Source organism: Musa acuminata, chromosome BXJ3-2 (assembly GCF_036884655.1).
Source record: "Musa acuminata AAA Group cultivar baxijiao chromosome BXJ3-2, Cavendish_Baxijiao_AAA, whole genome shotgun sequence".
Taxonomy (NCBI): Eukaryota; Viridiplantae; Streptophyta; class Magnoliopsida; order Zingiberales; family Musaceae; genus Musa; species Musa acuminata.
In genome coordinates this window covers 22,497,403-22,515,000 of record NC_088350.1, presented here as the reverse complement: position 1 = coordinate 22,515,000, position 17,598 = coordinate 22,497,403, and the positions used below count along the sequence as shown (strand labels likewise).

General features: G+C 38.7%; 3 protein-coding genes across 5 annotated transcripts; all 3 read left to right on the top strand.

Annotated features, from left to right (window-relative positions):
- The first annotated feature begins 816 nt into the window (after positions 1-816).
- Positions 817-1,830, top strand: GSTF1 (probable glutathione S-transferase GSTF1). The gene is made up of 3 exons (XM_009383654.3): positions 817-1,022; positions 1,115-1,163; positions 1,235-1,830. Exons 1-3 carry the CDS (start codon positions 876-878, stop codon positions 1,687-1,689), a joined length of 651 nt encoding a protein of 216 aa, XP_009381929.2. The 5' UTR covers positions 817-875; the 3' UTR covers positions 1,690-1,830.
- A 1,016-nt stretch (positions 1,831-2,846) lies between these two features.
- LOC135584680 (dephospho-CoA kinase-like) lies at positions 2,847-5,511 on the top strand. Of its 2 annotated transcripts, XM_065139623.1 has the most exons (4): positions 2,847-3,180; positions 3,540-3,636; positions 4,250-4,395; positions 4,788-5,511. In XM_065139623.1, the coding sequence occupies exons 2-4, from the start codon at positions 3,613-3,615 to the stop codon at positions 5,224-5,226; spliced, it is 609 nt and encodes a 202-aa protein (XP_064995695.1). In that variant the 5' UTR covers positions 2,847-3,180; positions 3,540-3,612; the 3' UTR covers positions 5,227-5,511. The 2 variants fall into 2 exon arrangements, with proteins under 2 accessions (XP_064995695.1, XP_064995694.1); XM_065139622.1 differs by lacking the exon at positions 3,540-3,636 and having other exon boundaries at positions 2,899-3,180.
- Positions 5,512-9,805: 4,294 nt separating this feature from the next.
- Positions 9,806-11,233, top strand: LOC135630880 (heavy metal-associated isoprenylated plant protein 35-like). 2 transcript variants are annotated; one of them, XM_065138146.1, is made up of 3 exons: positions 9,806-10,001; positions 10,133-10,193; positions 10,288-11,233. In XM_065138146.1, the coding sequence occupies exons 1-3, from the start codon at positions 9,828-9,830 to the stop codon at positions 11,034-11,036; spliced, it is 984 nt and encodes a 327-aa protein (XP_064994218.1). In that variant the 5' UTR covers positions 9,806-9,827; the 3' UTR covers positions 11,037-11,233. The 2 variants fall into 2 exon arrangements, with proteins under 2 accessions (XP_064994218.1, XP_064994217.1); XM_065138145.1 differs by having other exon boundaries at positions 9,808-10,001; positions 10,118-10,193.
- The last annotated feature ends 6,365 nt before the right edge of the window (positions 11,234-17,598 follow it).

Here is a 17,598-nt window from a genome sequence, read left to right as displayed (position 1 = left end):
AGAAACATCCAAAATATAAATATTTTCTAAATAAATTATCTCTTATATATATTATTATTATCTATAGTCAAAGTCTTGATTAACTATATTATCTAATATCTTTTAAAAAATCGTTTAATGTTTCGAATCGTTGACATTTAGTAAGTGACTCTGATAATTTACCTAGAATATTTATATTATCAATCTGAACCTCAATTAGCTATATATTTATTTGAATCATATATAGCGACGTATTAAAAAAATCACTAAAATGGATATTTATCTCTAATTTAAGTGGGTCGGATAAATTTGATGTGCAATATAGACATGATAGCGTCATCCACACGTGGCATGCGATGTCTCGACGTGCCCTGTGGTACCCGCCCGGCTGAATTATTGCGGGAGTGACGCGACAGGCGCGTCGATATGTGCCTCTTCGGTGCTCTCGGGACTGGGTGTGGCAGGTGCGAGCCGACAGACGTCTTTTTCTCCCGGCACGTTACGTATTTGACTAATTGTGTGCGACATGAACGATGCGAGAGCCGGATAAAGTCGTATTTTTCTCGTAGCGTGTTACATGTTTGATTAATTGTGTGTGAGACGATGTGGGAGAGTGGAGCAGTTGAGCGATGGTAGAAAGAGATCAATCTGGGCGAGGTGGCCGAAGCACCGACTGCTGAGGGCGGAATCGTACGCCAGACTCAACCACAATTGTTAAAAACTAGAATAATCAAGATATTACTACTGCCGTAAGTAAGCAATCAAGGTGGCGTGAAGTGTGGAACTGACCGCTCCCGTCTTCCATAAAGCTTTATCCGGAGTGCGTTGTGAGAAGGAAAGCAGAGGAGATAAGGAAGAGAGAGAGGGAGAGAGCGAGAGAGAGAGAGAGAGAGGTCATGGCGGTGAAGGTATACGGAGCAGCGATGTCGACGGCCACGGTGCGCGTGCTTCTGTGCTTGGAGGAGATGGGGGCCGAGTACGAGTTGGTGCCCATCGACTTCTCGACCGGCGAGCACAAGTCCCCTCCCCACGTCGCCAGAAACGTAAGTCTCTACCTTTGGGGAGTTCCTCTCTCTGTCTCTCTCTCGCTCTCTCTCTCTCGCGTCTTATGTGCCGTCTCGTGTGATTTTGGCAGCCCTTCGGCCAGGTGCCGGCCTTCGAGGACGGAGATCTCATGCTTTTTGGTGAGCCATCATCCCTCTTTCTGTGTGTATCTCTTTACCCGTCCTTCGTTTGCTGACACTTGGGGGATCAGAGTCAAGAGCGATCTCAAGATACGTGCTGCGCAAGTACAAGTCATCGGGCCCTGACCTGCTGAGGGAGGGCAGCCTGGAGGAGTCGGCTATGGTGGACGTGTGGCTGGAGGTGGAGGCTCAGCAGTACGACAAGGCGATTTCCGCCATCTACATAGAGACCGTGATCAAACCTGTCTTCTTCGGCGGCGTCCCGGACGAGAAGGTGGTGGCGGAGAGCGCGGAGAAGCTGGGCAAGGTGCTCGACGTGTACGAGGCCCGGCTGTCCAAGTCCAAGTACTTGGCCGGCGACTTCCTCAGCTTCGCCGACCTCAGCCACATTCCTTACACCCACCACATCGTAGCCGGTCCCCAGGCTTCCCTGTTCGAGTCTCGCCCCCATGTGAAGGCCTGGTGGGAGAGCTTGGCGTCGCGGCCCGCGTACAAGAAGGTGACGACCGGCACGCCCACCTCGTAGTGAACTCCTGTTCCCAAAGCTCTTCTGAGGGTTGTTGTCTGAGTGCTGCTGTCAGTTTGAGGCTCTGAAACGCTTTGGTGTGTGTGTTCCGCTTTGGAGCGTTGCTCATGGAATAAGACCCTTTGCTTTCTTTCCCTTCAAGTTGGAGTGCAGGAAAACCATGTTTGCTGATGGAGTGCACAAACAGCTCTGTTTGCTGCTGTTGTTGCGCAGACATGGCGTCCGTTAACCCCAGCAGGAAGAAGCAACAAGTAAAGCTGCTCTTCTTCCTCATTAATATGTAAAGCCAAAAAACACGCAACTCCTACATCTTTGTCTCCATCGACAGCTGCTTTAAGGTGATTGTTTGAGGCATCCTACAGCTAAAAACCGGTGTGTTAGAAAACATCAAAGTTAGAGGTATCTACTAAGGAACAACTACATCGTATAGGTCATGCTAGCAATAGATGTAATGATGGGCTAATATAACAGAGGTAATTGTACAACAAGATCCTCTTAGAAAGGTTGAGGTTAATATCACATAGCTTATCTTAGAAACAGAGAGTATATAAATATTAATAAATTTTTAAAAATTGAGTTTTAGCTTATCAAAGTTAATATTTAGTTTTAAAAAAATTAAATATTAATTTATGTATTTAATTTTTTTTATCAAAATTGGGAGTTTGAAATTTAATCCATATATTTTAAAGTTGAGGGTTTCAAACTTCGATTAACATATTATTTATATTTAAAATATTAATTTAATGATGATATATCTAATTTTTTTGATTTAAAATTTTATCAGTGTACTAGACTCACTTACAAAAGTTTGAAATCTTATCTAATATATTTTTATATATTAAATATTGATCTAATTATAATGTATTAGATTCAATTATTTTTTTTTAAAGGAGGGTTTAATATTGTATTTAATATATTTTTAAAAAATAATAATTAATTTAGTTGATAAAAATTTTGATAAGCCATGCATTCATTCACCCATTACTCGATCACCGTCTTCTCTACCAACGTTGGCTTTGGGGGAAGAGATGGCTCCACTAACGGGTCCCACTTATGGCCTAGAAAGAGCAACCCGTTGAAAGGCTCACCACCTCACCTACCAGCGCTAGGTGGAGGCATGACTCCCGACCCGACCACTTTTCACCCTCCCTCTACCCTAGTGGCATCGATAGCGGGTCTCTGGTGGACCCCGATGTTAGTTGCTAATCACCAGGAAGCGATGTTTGTGGCATCGATAGCGGGTCTCCGCAAGAGGATTCTCCGCGACTCGTGCCACTCGCGCGGAGGAGGCAGAAGGGGGCGAATCCTTTCTCTTCCTATTCGTCATCCTCTTCTCCTATTTCCCTTGTTTTACCCTCTGTCGGATTAGATTGCGGAGAGGAGATGAGGTTGGTGGGACTGACGGGCGGGATCGCGTCCGGGAAGAGCACGGTCTCCAATCTCTTCATATCTGAAGGCGTTCCCGTCGTCGACGCCGACGTCGTTGCCCGGGTAAATTCATTTAGCATTTGTCACATCCACCACTCCTTTCCTTTGCAGAGATCCTGAATTTTCTCGTTTTGCTTCTAATTTGTCGATGTTGGTTACTAACATTGTGGAAATAAACTTTGTAGAAATTACAACTGCTTGCACTTTTGCTGTGTAGAAATAGATATTGGTTTCATCTGGATTTGATTTCTCTTCATTAGTTAGGGTTTCATCTGTGCGTTGTACAGCCCTTTTTGCTGTGGTCTTAAATGAATGATGAAATTGATGTCCAAAACTATAGTTGGTCTCAATTTTATATGTGAGAAATAACATTTTGACTTAATTCTGTGTGTTGCAAATTGATTTTTGTTCATCGGTGTCAGCTCGTACGGGACTCCATGTGGCTTTGGAGTTGTCACTAATTCTTATCGATCATAGTCTGTCGAAAGGACGAAAATGGAGCTGAACGTACATGTGAAAGTAACTCTATTATACTTTTAACTCGCGGTGAAAATTCTACACTTTGCACAAAGTTAAAACTTGAGTACCTTTTCTGTTTTGGCCTCCTTTATCTTAACATTCTTGCTGATGTATTCATGTTTATGGTTTTTGTACTAGTGATTGAAATGATAATACTGCAAAAGAAAATGATTTGCCTGCTCCAACCACCCAATCCTGCCCACGGAATCTACCACATTCCTCTCTTGTTCAATGATTACATTGTAAATCTTTGACGAGTTAAACCTCAACTACGTTTGTGATCATTTTTCTTATATTTCAGCAATGTACAAAATAACTATTTACATTGATCTTTGGATTCGGGGGTTTGGAACTTGCGTAGGTAGGTTGTTCTTACATGGAAGAATTTATACTTATGTTGCTTCTCATCATTTGTGATCAAGTACTACTGAACTACTTTTGTGCGTTACTTTTCCAATTTGTTGCATCGTACTTATAGATACATTTGAGAACTCCATTTTGCGATTATATTGTGTTTGTCCTAATGCAACAATTTATAATTCTCCAATTTTTCTGAAGCAACTATCAGATTGTTATGATTTGATATCTAGATAATTATGGTGCTTCAATGCAGGATGTGGTGAAGAAGGGAACGGGTGGTTGGAAGAAAGTAGTAAAAGCATTTGGGAACGATATTTTACTAGAGAATGGAGAAATTGATAGAGCACGGCTAGGTCACATTGTCTTTACAGATCCAGCAAAACGCCAACTTCTGAACCGGTATGGACTTCAAATAGAGCATTACAACTGGAAACTGTTTCCACTCAACTAGGATTGAAGGATTTAATTAGTATATAGTACGGATTGGCTCACGCTTTGACACTTCTATTGATTCTTACTAGTTGGTTGTGTTATACAGTAAGTAAAATTCAACACCTGGTTCTTTTATAACTGCCCCTTGCCCAACTTCATGAATAATATTATAGCCTTTACTTTGCATTTAGTACTATGATTCTAACATTAATAGCAGTTCCTGTTGCTGGATTGCAGCTTGATCATATGCTAAAATAATCAATTTTCCTGTTGGTCTTTCCTTTTAATCAGAGGAGGTGGAAATACAAAACTGCACATGAATTTATCTAACTTTTTTTTTTCTTTTTACCTACCTGCAGTTTATTGGCTCCATATATTTCCTCGGGCATCTTTTGGGAGGTATTCAAGCTGTGGATAAAAGGGTCAAAGGTTATCATTCTAGACATCCCATTGTTGTTTGAGACCAAAATGGATCAACAAACATCTCCTATTATTGTTGTATGGGTTGATCCTGAAACCCAGATAAAACGCTTAATGGCAAGAGATGGCATACCTGAAGAACAAGCCAAAAATAAAATCAACGCACAGATGGCACTGGACCAGAAGAAGACCAAGGCAAATATAGTCATTGATAATTCTGGCACAATTGAAGAAACAAGACTACAATTCCAGAAGGTTTTGAACCAAATCAGTCGACCTCTAACATGGAAAGAATATGCTCTATCCAGAGACGGCATCTTTTTGCTTCTTACATCTGCGGTGGTAGGTGTTTTGGCAGTACGCAAAAATTTACCTTGATGATAGATTTAACTGACATCTTTGTCAACTTGCTGAATGGTTTGCCACCAGTATTTATTTGGTTTAATATCACATTGTATTGTATCGTGATGTCATTGTCAACAAAGTTTAGGCGATGGGGAATGTGCACACAGGCAACCTGTTATCCTGCTCAATGCAATTATCACTACATTTTGTGTTTTTTTCTCACCATTACTGATCCCTGTTTGTGTATTTGACCTCAAAATGGTCAAAAATATAATTTCTTTGGTGAGTCAAATTTATTATTCTCTTGATTATCTCATATATGACTGTCATGAAAAATTGATGGTCGCATTTGATGCTTGGCAATTTGGATGAGCTGTAAATTGTTATAAGCTTGGATGCAAATAATTGTGTTTGCAGTTAGTCTTGGAAGCTTGTATACACTAGTTTGCTATTAAATTCTATGGTGGTAGTCATACTGGCCTAGGCAATCATGTTCTTATTCTCATTATTAGAGATCCAAAACATTAGAGAGATTATTCTTTTACGAAACTTTCCATCTTCATTTCACACACCAATATATTTCCTAACAGTCTATGTATGTATTTATTATCTGTTGTCCATCAATAGTATCAGTTTCTGGAACAATTACTTAATAATAAGAAGAAAATAGTTTCCATTTCTGGAACAATTACTAAATTAAAAGCAGAAAATATGTATGTTCTGAGAGCTTCATGAAGATCTTGATAAGCTCACCTAAAATAAACTTGGCATCCAGCCAAAGAAAAAGTGGTGTAAGACTTGCTTATTCTGTCGCTACATTTACTACATGAAATATTGTGAGTAAATAAAAATACTTAGCTTAATAATGCCTGTCATCTATCATATGGATGATCTTAAATCTTTGTTTGGGTTAGCTGTAATGAGATTATTCAGGTGCGGAAAGAGAAGAAAATTCAGAAATTCATATTTGTTCTTTTTTCCATTCATCTCTGTGTTCCTTTCTTTTTTTCTTCAAAAGGAACACACGATATCACAACAAAAACGAGAAGGCAGTACAACATCTGTTCATTCTACCTAATCCCATAAAGCTCATGGAAGGGGCAGTAGAAGTTATCTTCAGGGAATAATCTGCTCTCAAATCAGCTAAGTATTACCCACCATTAGAACTTGCAACACATTAAAATAAAAACAATAAAAAAAAGAAACTTGCACTGGCAACTTAGCAGCTCATTGATCACAGTTCATGGACAATAATCTGCCCAGCTAGAGAGTCATTCATTACTGACAACCTGCACTGCATTTGGGCATTGAAGTTGCAGATCTAATCAGCTGTTCCTGCAATCTTTCTTGTCAGAATAAATTCAGTGAACAAGGCATGTAAGGCATTTTGTCCGAAGTCTGAAGACTGATTGATGGTGTCAAAGTGTTGAGATTGACATGTAATTGAAAAGAGAAAATTAATAATAATTATACTTGCAGAAATTTTGATGGATCAGTTTGATTTTTCAATAAGATTGGTGACTGATTGCTCTATAATCACATGTATTTTAAGACTATGATGTGTAAAAAATAAAAATAAAAATATTTTTGGTGTTTAGATAGCAAGAAAAATTTTCAGATTTAGGAGAGATGGAATAAAATGCTTTAGGCTTAGGTTTTGATTAATAAATTTTATTTTTCTTTATTATAATTATTCTTATGCAATTAAAAATATTTTTTTTATTAATTATATTAACTCAGATAAGGGATGTCGAATCATATAAATATCTGTAAGACTAGAATGAGAATTGGAGAAGAGGAGCTGATGATAAGAAGGTGAAGAAAAATACTGAGATATCAGTTTATGTGAGGCTGCAGCAGCATTGAAATGAGTTCAAAGCTGATAGGGCTGGAAAGTGCAAGTTAGTGTCAAAGCTTTAGCTTTTATGTATCAGCAAAAGAGAAGAAAGCTGAGGAAGAGCTCCACTTGGAGTTTCCAAGAGTGCTTCAATCTCTACAAACCTGCATCCACTTGCAACCTCAAGTGCCAAACCACATGTAATTTTACCATGACTAACTGCTGTGTAATCTCCACCATTTGGCTTGTCAAGTTTCTATTGTTTGCTCATGAAAAGTTGCTGCATTTGGCTCCATATATTATAGGACAAGTGCATGAGACCAAAAGAGTACTGAAAGCTGCCAGAGATACAAATGAAAAAGATGAGATGAGCAAGTATCTGCACATGAAACCTAAGTAAAATCTACAGTCAACTATTTCCTCCTAAGCATCATGTACAGAATGCTCTTAAAACTGAATAGTATTTGGTCACTGATTACATCACAAAGTTACACTTAATATAACTCTTTCCAGGTCCCTTGTAAAGATTGAACAGACACATTGTGGCAGGCTGATCATAAAAGTAGATTGATTAGTTTGGACTCATTACCCCATCTGTGACAGTTTCACCAGATCAAGCCAATTGTATTCTGAACCAAAAGGCCAACCCAGGAGTTTGGTTGCATGCTCAAAAGCTGATTGCCACTGCGGTAGCAGCAGCTGATGATGCCCAAATACCTTTTGTGCAAGAAATGAAGGTACACATAACACTATTTAACTTCAGAGAATAGTCATCATCCTGCAAGGCGATCCACAGTGGGATTAACAGTAGACAGTAGGTTATCTAAAACAAATTGATGAGGTCAGTTGTTGAAGCTTCCTTGTTATTTCTGGTTCTTCTGTAGTTACAACCAGAGTCGCTGCTACTACAACTTAGTTTGAGCATCTAATAAATTAAATAAGGATGAACATCGCAAATGGCTAACCAATTAGTGCCTAAAGAAGCAGTTCTACAAGCAACCAAGCATTTCCCTTGATCTCTGCCAAAGAACTCTAAGAAATATTGAGGGGGTTGACATACCATGAATCTTCTAATCTATTTTGTTGTGAATTTATGCTTTGGTGGCTATCTTTATGGTGCCATTCAGAAGATTCAAGCATTAATACCACCAGATACAAACATTACTTAGAAGGTGAGAGCTGAGATTTGTCTGAGGAAGAAAAGACGAGTGTTTTGTTCATTGAACTTAGCAAGCTCTATAGCAAATTTTGTATGCGACATCATCTTCTATTCTTTTATTTTGAGTTCCTTCTTGCTTGACAAACTTTGAATCTCACATTTACCACCGTTTCACCAACTTTAGGATAAGCATCAACACAGACAATTCCTTTTTGTGATCAGAAAACGAGCAAAGATGATCACTATACAATAATATATGGCTATGAGGAATCCATAAAGTATTCCAGTGTAACAACTATAGCAGGATGACTCCATGAATTAAGCTCATAAGTGAGAAGAGAGAGCGAATGCAAAGTTCCAACTCATTTAAGGCTACTTTTCTGCGACCCGAACGATGAGGACATCGACCATGAACAATAATCTTTTCGCGCTCGGAGAGTAGAGTGAAGACTACGTACATTGATCCTTCGTATACCCCATATCGATAAAATCTCGGTGTCCTGAACTATCATTATTGCTCAATATCAGTAGGACAACTTTGTGCAGCATCTTCTTCTTGGCTCCAACAATCACATGACTTATGTTGTAAATGGTTCCCTTACTGATGCCAAAAGTACAGACTTATCAAAAGTACAGACTTATCATCAATAGTTGGTCATAATGGTGCATGTGATAATGGGGCATCATGAATTGTCATGGGTCCTTTTCGATCCAAGATTAAAATGTGAGTATTTATTGTCGACCGACCAACCACGTCCTTGAGCGATTCAATGTAGGAAAACTACAGTCTCAGATCCTTTAATTTCTGGCAGGGAAGCGAGGATGAATGGAGTTATGCAATAATGGTGAGAAGGAAGTCATTAATGGTGTGCGTCTGTTACCCTTTTTCTTCTTGATTTTTCAGTATAATCTCTGACTTAAAACATTATTTATTTATACAAAAGAGCCAAAACTCTGTTATTTTCTCTCTTAATTGCACACACTGTTTCCAAAAAGAAGAGAATATTTCTCTGTTAATCATCAAATTATAATATATATTTTTTCAAAAAATAAAGCTTATATTGACTCTAAGTTCAGGTGGCACTATATTTTTCAGAGCACAAAATATTTATAATACAAATCATTAGACAGCATGAAGGTGTCTCTTCCTCGTTAATATATCCTTTTAGTGGCCTCTTGTAGCTCTCCTAAACCTCTTCTAATTCCTTGTCACAGGCTCAATCCCAACCTAAGACGGCCTTTTTCATCTTCCTCACCTCCTGAGGATGCTGTCAGGGAAGAGGCAGTGAGAGTGACAGCATCATCATGTCCTTTACAAACCACTGCAGTTGCATACGATGGAAGATGGTTGATCAAAATTTAAGTCACTATCATGAAACCTGCAGCCACCGAATACCATCGGTCCTTGTCACAGATCAAATGGGTACAATATGGGAACTTCTGAGGGCTACCAGAACATGAGAGGCACTGTTCATGAGCCAGTTTGATCAAAGGAATCAGTGTCTCCCCCAGGTTCAAATCCCAGACTAGCATCCACTTATTTACAGGGGTGTAATTGTCATCATCTGAAGATGATACGAGTGATTAATAGTTACAAGCCTACCATCTCTTGTCCACTGCTGTTGGCACCCACTTATCATGGGGGGGCAGCTCTATGATAGAAGCCAGGATCACCACCTCCACAGCAGCAACGCTCACTCTCGCGCTCCCCTCCTCCCTTTTCCATCTCTGCTTTCCTTGATACCCTTCTTCGGAACTCCACTTTTACTCATGGCAGAAGCTAAAGAGTGTTCTGAAACACTGAAATATCAGGTACATTTCTATTCCCAGTCCCCTGCTTTTCTCTCTTTCTGTGAAGGTTGTGTGTGTGTGTGTGTGTGTGTGTGTGTGGAGTGAAGGCAAAGTTTTGGATTTTGGTGATGCTCCAGACTTTGATTCTGAAGGTCTCCATCCACTGTGAAGGATGCAAGAAGAAAGTAAAGAAGGTCCTACAAAGCATGGAAGGTAACATTGGAGTACTCCATCTCTTTGTTCTCTCCCTTGTTTCCCTCGCTTGCCTCATCAAAAGCCACTTATGTATCTTCCTGAGGTTCTTCAGGGGTTTACAAGACGACTGTCGACCCCCAGCAGCACAAAGTGGTGGTCACCGGCAACGTCGCTGCTGAGATCCTCATCAAGAAGCTCCTCAAGGCTGGGAAACATGCTGAACTCTGGCCCGAGACGAAGCCCATGGAAACCGGTGGCGGTGGCGGTGGCGGCAGTAACGCCGGCAGCAACAACAAGAAGAGCAAGAACAACAAGCCCATCGAGCCATCAAAGAACATTGATAACAGTCAAGTGTCTAATGGCAAAGATGACTCCACCCAAGTTTCCGATAAACCAGAGAGTGAAGCCTCCAAGAATGGCAGCAAGGAGCCTCCTCCGCCACCTGAGAAAGAGGATGAGGGCAACAAGTCTGCCGCCACTGAAGGTGGTGGTAAGAAGAAGGGGAAGAAGGGTCAGAAGGAAAACAGCAACAGCAACAACGACAACAAAAGCGGAAGCGCAAGTGGTGGCGGCGGCGGCAGTGCGACTGAGGTCGAAGTAGCTCCACAGGAAGCCAGCAAGAAAGCAGGAGCAAGCGGCGGTGTTGCAATCCCACCAACGTTCAATTTTCCGGTGTACACCACATCTCAGCTGCCATCATACTTGGTAAGCTACAACTCGATGCAGCCGAGCATGAGCCACGGCGGAGCGTACTACACGGCGCTGCCAATGCTGCAGAGCAGCTACATCTACTCGACCGCATCGCCATGTTCGTGCTACACCTGCAGCGACGAGAACAGCAGTGCCTGCAGTATCATGTGACGGACACGATCCCCACCTCCACTGCGTCGTAGTAGAACTCCAAGTAGTTTCCTCTAAGACTACTTATGGTATTGTGAGGAGTGTGAGTGCTAAGCTTATACTACTTGAGCAAGTGCAACTTAGTTGAACTGAGCCTTTTGGACTTTGTTCTGTGTTCTACATTGTGTGAATGGTGGAAGAGAACTGCTCTTGAGTTTCTTTGCATTTGTTTTAGGGGATGGGATGTTGATTCAGTTCATGGCAGCAGCAATCAACACTCACCAAGCTGATGTTTCCTTGGATACACATGTGAGTCCACAAGCTGCACACAGGCAACACAGTCTTCTCTAACTTCTCTGTCTGTTGTTTATGTATTGTTCCTGGCCTTCCATTATGAAAAGAACTTCCAGTGTCCTCTCCCATTGTCCTTACATCGCCATGGGGGCCTCAGCTTGTGTGCATGAAAGGATGTCATACAGGTCGATGCATTTGTATGTAATGAGTCAGATATATTCTTTGAGCAATTAAGACAAACATCAAAGGTCTCGTGTTGACTATGTAGACTCTTCTTTGATTGAAGCCTGAAGTAGCTCAGTATTATCTTTCTTTCAGTGAGTAGATACAAAGTTGCATCTTACACGCCCTGAAACTTATCATAAAGACAAGGAGAAGCAGCAGGTGTCGGTGCATCAGAGGAGCATGAAAGGCTCATGAAGTGCAGGTCTTCTTCATGTTCTGTTTCTGTGTCTGAGATGAATAGTTATGGCATTCTGAGGAAAGATGAAGAGTAGATGGAGATTTAATGCACCATGATCATCTTGGGTTGCCCAGTCACCTGAACTGTTGTAGAGCAGGGAAGGGGATTGGGATCGCCAGCAAGAAGAACATTCCCATTGACCTCAACCACTCCGTCACAGTAACTAAGGCCATGCAGTGTTTCTTGACCATGGAGGACGGTTCCAGTGGCGTTCGCCACACATCTCTTGGCTTTCCCACACCATCGCATGGGGCCATGCGAGTGTGCTTTTGTGGACAGCCCCGGTGTTTACGTCTCGATGTCGCGTCCGCCATGCACGGCCAAGTTTGTTTAGTCTGCATCTTCTCGGAACGCCTCTCCATGAACAGTTGGGTAGCACTTTAAAGGACACTTTACGTGGTGTCAACCTTCTTGGCATCATTCCAAGAACAGCATACGTTGGGCGGAGAAATGAGAAATGGTGTTATAGGGAGGGGAGGATGTCATGGGCTCCTTTGGAATCCTAAAACCATCAAGAGAAACCCTGTGGATATTATCTATAAATGTTATAGATGATACCATTTGTTAAACACTTAAGGCTACTTCGTATCAAATGAGCTAATTTTTTATAATAGGGTGAGATAATATACTGGACAGCATGATAAAAATCAAGAACTAAAAAATATATAATATCTTACCAAATTAGTAGAATAAAATTTAAAAATATAAGATTTAGTCATATAAAAATATGTATTATTTTATGTGACAATACATGAAAGGATGCATATTTTTCAAGGATTTAGATGTTTCTCTTTTTTTAAATTTATAAACTATATATTTGACCTTACAAATTATGTGCTTGTCGCCTCGATGATCCGAGTGGTCTTCGTCGATGAGGTAGGAGGTTACCATTGCCTTCCCACCAATAGGATGTCTGTCTTCTCGCTACTCATCTCTGTGGTCGATTGTTGAGCCTAAATGATCAGCAAGCCAATAAAGCTATAGCCTAGTCATCATTCATTGTTGACGAAGCCTTATAGAGTCTCAGTGATTAGTGGTTCGTTGCCATAACCTCACTTAGCTTTATATACCCTCGCTGAATCAATATATGACCGACTATTATATTGGTGAAATATTTGCAATGTCGATGAAGCTATAACATTGTTCTTCATTATGTCATTGAAGCGCCAATTGCATCAACCCATCATTCGGTGTATTGTCGAATCATTCATTGTAGGATTAAGGTCCACTTTAACCCTTGTGGTTTTGGCCATGGACTGCATAAGCTCTTATAGTTTACTCGTTTCTAAAATAATTCCTACATTTTCAAAAACGTAGCATATAAGCCTCTCTCGTTAAAGTCCATCTTGTCGAGGAAAAGGAAACGACAGATGAAAACAGAGAGACAAAGGTAGGAGAAGCCAAGTGGGGGTATAGGAAAGGATGAAGTGGGAGGTGGTAGGGATGAAGACGTTGAGAAGAAGGAAGAGGGGTCAGGAGACTATTGCATGCTTAGCATTGGACTAGTCGATGCATATCCACCTAAGGCAGGACTGGAAGCTCTTGAACTCATCGTCAGCATAGGAGAGGCTACGTGTATATGACACCCTGCTAAGCAGTAGTGGCTCGGTGCTGCTATTGGTGGTCGCTTCCACAACGACACCTTCTCCCATCATTGATGGTGGTCTTAATTTTTTTTTTACTTAAATTACATGTGTCATTATATTAATGATGTATTATGAGTCAATATGTCACATAAGCAAACTCTAATATATGTTAACTCAAACTTGACGAAAGGGACTTATCTGTTATATTTTAAAAATATAAGAGTTATTTTATATATGAATAAACCATAATGGCTTAAGTGGTCCATTGCTAAAATCACAGAGGTTAAAAAGGATCTTAACTCTTTTTTAAACTAAAATTACATATGTTATTATATTAATAGTTTACTATGAATCAACAAGCCACGTAAGTAAACTTTAACTTTTATTAACTTAAACTTAACGAGGGAGGGAGGGCTTATATGCTATATTTTTTAAAATATAAGGTTTATTTTAGACACGAGTAAATCGTAAGGACTTAAGTGGTCTATGGTCAAAATCATATGAGCTAAAATGGACCTTAATCCTTTATTGTAATAATAAAAATATATATTATATATATATTTCTAGTTTGATATTATTAGGTTAGAAGGAAGAAGATATTGATAGAATCGAAACACAAAGATAAGGTATTATCTTTAATATTTTTGTATGGTATAATTTTGGTTTTTTTTAATTTACATTAGCTATAATATAAGGTGATATTTTTTGCCTATAGTATATCTATAGTGTTTTTTGCCAACTATGTTGTAACATTATGAAATAATATAAAATTTTGCTAATTTTTAAATTTGAAGTTATCATTTTATAATTGATGTTATGATCTTTATTGTATTTTTGTTTTAGTTGAATTGATGTTATCATTTTTATAATTTTCATAGTGGATTTTAATTTAGTTACAATCTTTTTTATTTGAGTTACACTTGAGTTATGAATTGGATATGATTATAATCTAACATTCTAATCACCATATGCTAAATTTTATTAAATACACTAAGATCAACTAAAATTATAAAAAATAATTTAATCATCTTACAATCATGTCATAGTAGTTGTAAATAAGTTTCAATTAGTTTGGTTAAATTTAACTTGAAATTACACTTACGTTATACTCAATCATAATATAATATTGCCTAATGGTAATGGTACCACTAAGTAAACGATAGTATGGTCTATATCCACTATCTACTAACCATAAGTAATTACTTAAATCAAGCGGTAGTATCTCCTAGAACTATAGTTCTTTTTTTAACATTGTAATTACTAAAATCATCTAAAAATAAAAGAAAATTAAGAAAAGTGATGCTAAACATATTAGAATCATTTAATGATAGTTATATAGAAGTTTGAATAAGTTTGGTAAAAATTTCTTAAGTTACACTTACGTTATACTCGAGCTATACTCGATCATAAATTTAAAACATAAGTCCCTATTTGGATAATTAATCATCCTAAAATTAAAAAAAAGAAAAAAAATGGTACTAAAGATATTGGAATCATATTAGGATATTTATATAGGAGTTTTGATATGTTTGGTAAAAGAAATTTTAGTTACGCTCATATTACACTTATGTTACACTCGAGTTGCACTCAATTATAGATTCCAAACATAAATATCATATTTTGATAATTAATGATTTAAAATTAAATAAATTATAAAAAAAATAATACTAAATATACTAGAATTATTAAGATATTTATAAAAAAGTTTTGATAGGTTTGATGTAAATATTTTGAGTTATACTCAGGTAACACTCGACAATAGATTTAACAAAAAATATCCTATTTAAACAATTAGTCATCCTAAATTCAAAGACAATTAAGAAAATTTTGGATAGATTTAAGAAAAATTAATTTGGATAGATCATAGATTCAATCCAAAACACCATATTTCGAAAATAAAGCTAACTAAAACAAATGGAAACAATCACAACCACATATAAATCATAATTGAAACACTTATTCAATAATCACAAACCAAATATACAGAAATAATTCACAATAACATCAATCAGATTACCAAGCTGATATCATATTGTCAAACAAGTTGTATAAAGCCATCATCATACATTTCGTCACTTAACTCTAATATTCCAAAATATTTTAGGCAACTTTCTTTTCCTAAAAAAATATGGGTTGTGTTTTAAAGTTTGATATATTTTCTGTTTAGACTAAATATAGACTATCAATGGAGTAGACCTTGATAATCCTTAACACACTATGGAAGCTAATTGATTATTAATGGATCCAAATGAACAATTCTCCCTAGGGTCACAAGATGATCAAGTCCATAATCTTAATTTTATTTTTTTTCTTTTTACACTCAACACAATTCTCACCAGCATTTTTGTCGCATATTTATCATATAAATAGTTTAATATTTTAAATAAATATTATATTTTAAATATAAATATAAAATACTAAATTATTATGCCTTTTCTCAGTAGATGAGACTCAATAACTATCGGGATGAGTGCTTGACATACATCTATTATTATGATCAAGAGCACTAAGAGGGGGGGGGGGGTGAATTAGTGCAGCAAAAATTTTTCGATGATTAAAACTACGTTCGTACGTTGAAATCCGATTCCGACGTAAAAGTCGTTTCGTGCAAATAATAACTTTGAAAGCTTATGGAAACATATTTGAAGTAAAGTAAGGAAGACAATTTACAGTTAAGATAAATAGCACAAAGGAAATGCAAACTAAATTTTAGAGTGGTTCGGTCAAACGTGACCTACATCCACTTTCGGCTTCCTCCTCTGACGAAGTCACCAGCGTCTACTATAGGCCTTCCTTCAATAGGCGAAGGCCAACCACCCTTTTACAGTTTTATTCCTTTTGATGGACTTAGGAGACAACCTTTACAGAATTTTCACTCATCTCTTGAATGATCAAAACTTGGAAGAAAAGAGGGAGGAGAACTTTTGGCCTTTACAACACTTTTGAGCTATAAAATCACAGAGTAAGATCAAGCTTTTGGTTTTTCTTTCATGCAGGAAAGGGTGGGGTTTATATAGGCCCCAACTGGTTTGAATTTGGAGCTGAAAAGTGTTATTTCCTGGTTTTTCGGAGTCCTGGCGGTACTACCGCCATAACTGGGCAGTACTACCGCTTGTCATCTGTCACTAAACGGTACTACCACTCAGTATGGGCGGTACCGACGGTACCACCGCCTGACAGGGGCGGTACTGCTGCCCAGAATTCCTGAGAGACCAAGTCTCCTGGGCGGTGCCACCACTTGGCAGGAATTCTTGGTCCGAATGGGCTGATCCATTCGGCCCAATTTGGGTCTGTCAAGGACCCAATTGCCCTAGATTAAGTTAATGGGATCACCTCCTATTCCTAACTTAATCTGCATGCTAACTACGATATTTAAGACATTAATACTGCAACTTGCTCCGGTACGTCAATTGCTTCTTTCGGCGAACATCCGATGAACCCTTGGCGATGCTCCGGTGGACTTCCGGCAAACTCCTGGACTTGCGACAATCTACTTGGCGAGTTCCGACGAGCTTCTTTGGCAATCTCCTGGACTTCTCAGATTTGTTCCCGTAGAACCTCCGACGATTGTCCGGAGTTCCGTCGAACTCTCGAACCCCTAACATGATCATGGTCTTGACTCCGATGCAACTCCTACTGCATGTCTTACTTCCATCGTAGTTAATCCTACACATGTAAAACAAACTTCGATCTAGACAATTAATACTAAGCATTAATCAAGTTGTCCAGCATGTCATTGATCCCTCGATGCTTTGTCTGATTTTTCGACGCATCGTCCTCTCCTACGGCCTATTGCCCAATCGACTAGTTGACTCCGCAGCTCCGATATCCTTGGCGCAATGTCCACTCTTCTTGGCCCGATGCCCGAAGCCTTCTGTCGATACGTCGACCGATCCACTAGCCCGATATCCAATCTTCTGACATGTTCCTCCGGCCTAACATGATTTTTCCTACTTTAATTGTCTCATCCTGATCAAAGCATCCTACGTCACTTAAAATATAGATTAAAACATAAATATAATTATTAATTGGTTTCATCATCAAAATACGAGATTCAACAATCTCTCCCTTTTTTATGATGATAACCAATTGATGAGGGAATTAAACTTAACTCTCGGAATTTAAACAAACTCCCCCTATCAATATGGCTTATTGATATAAACTCTTAGATTAAAAAATCCAAGCAATATGTCATGATAAAATCATGACATATAATCAACATACTTCTCCCCCTTTGTCA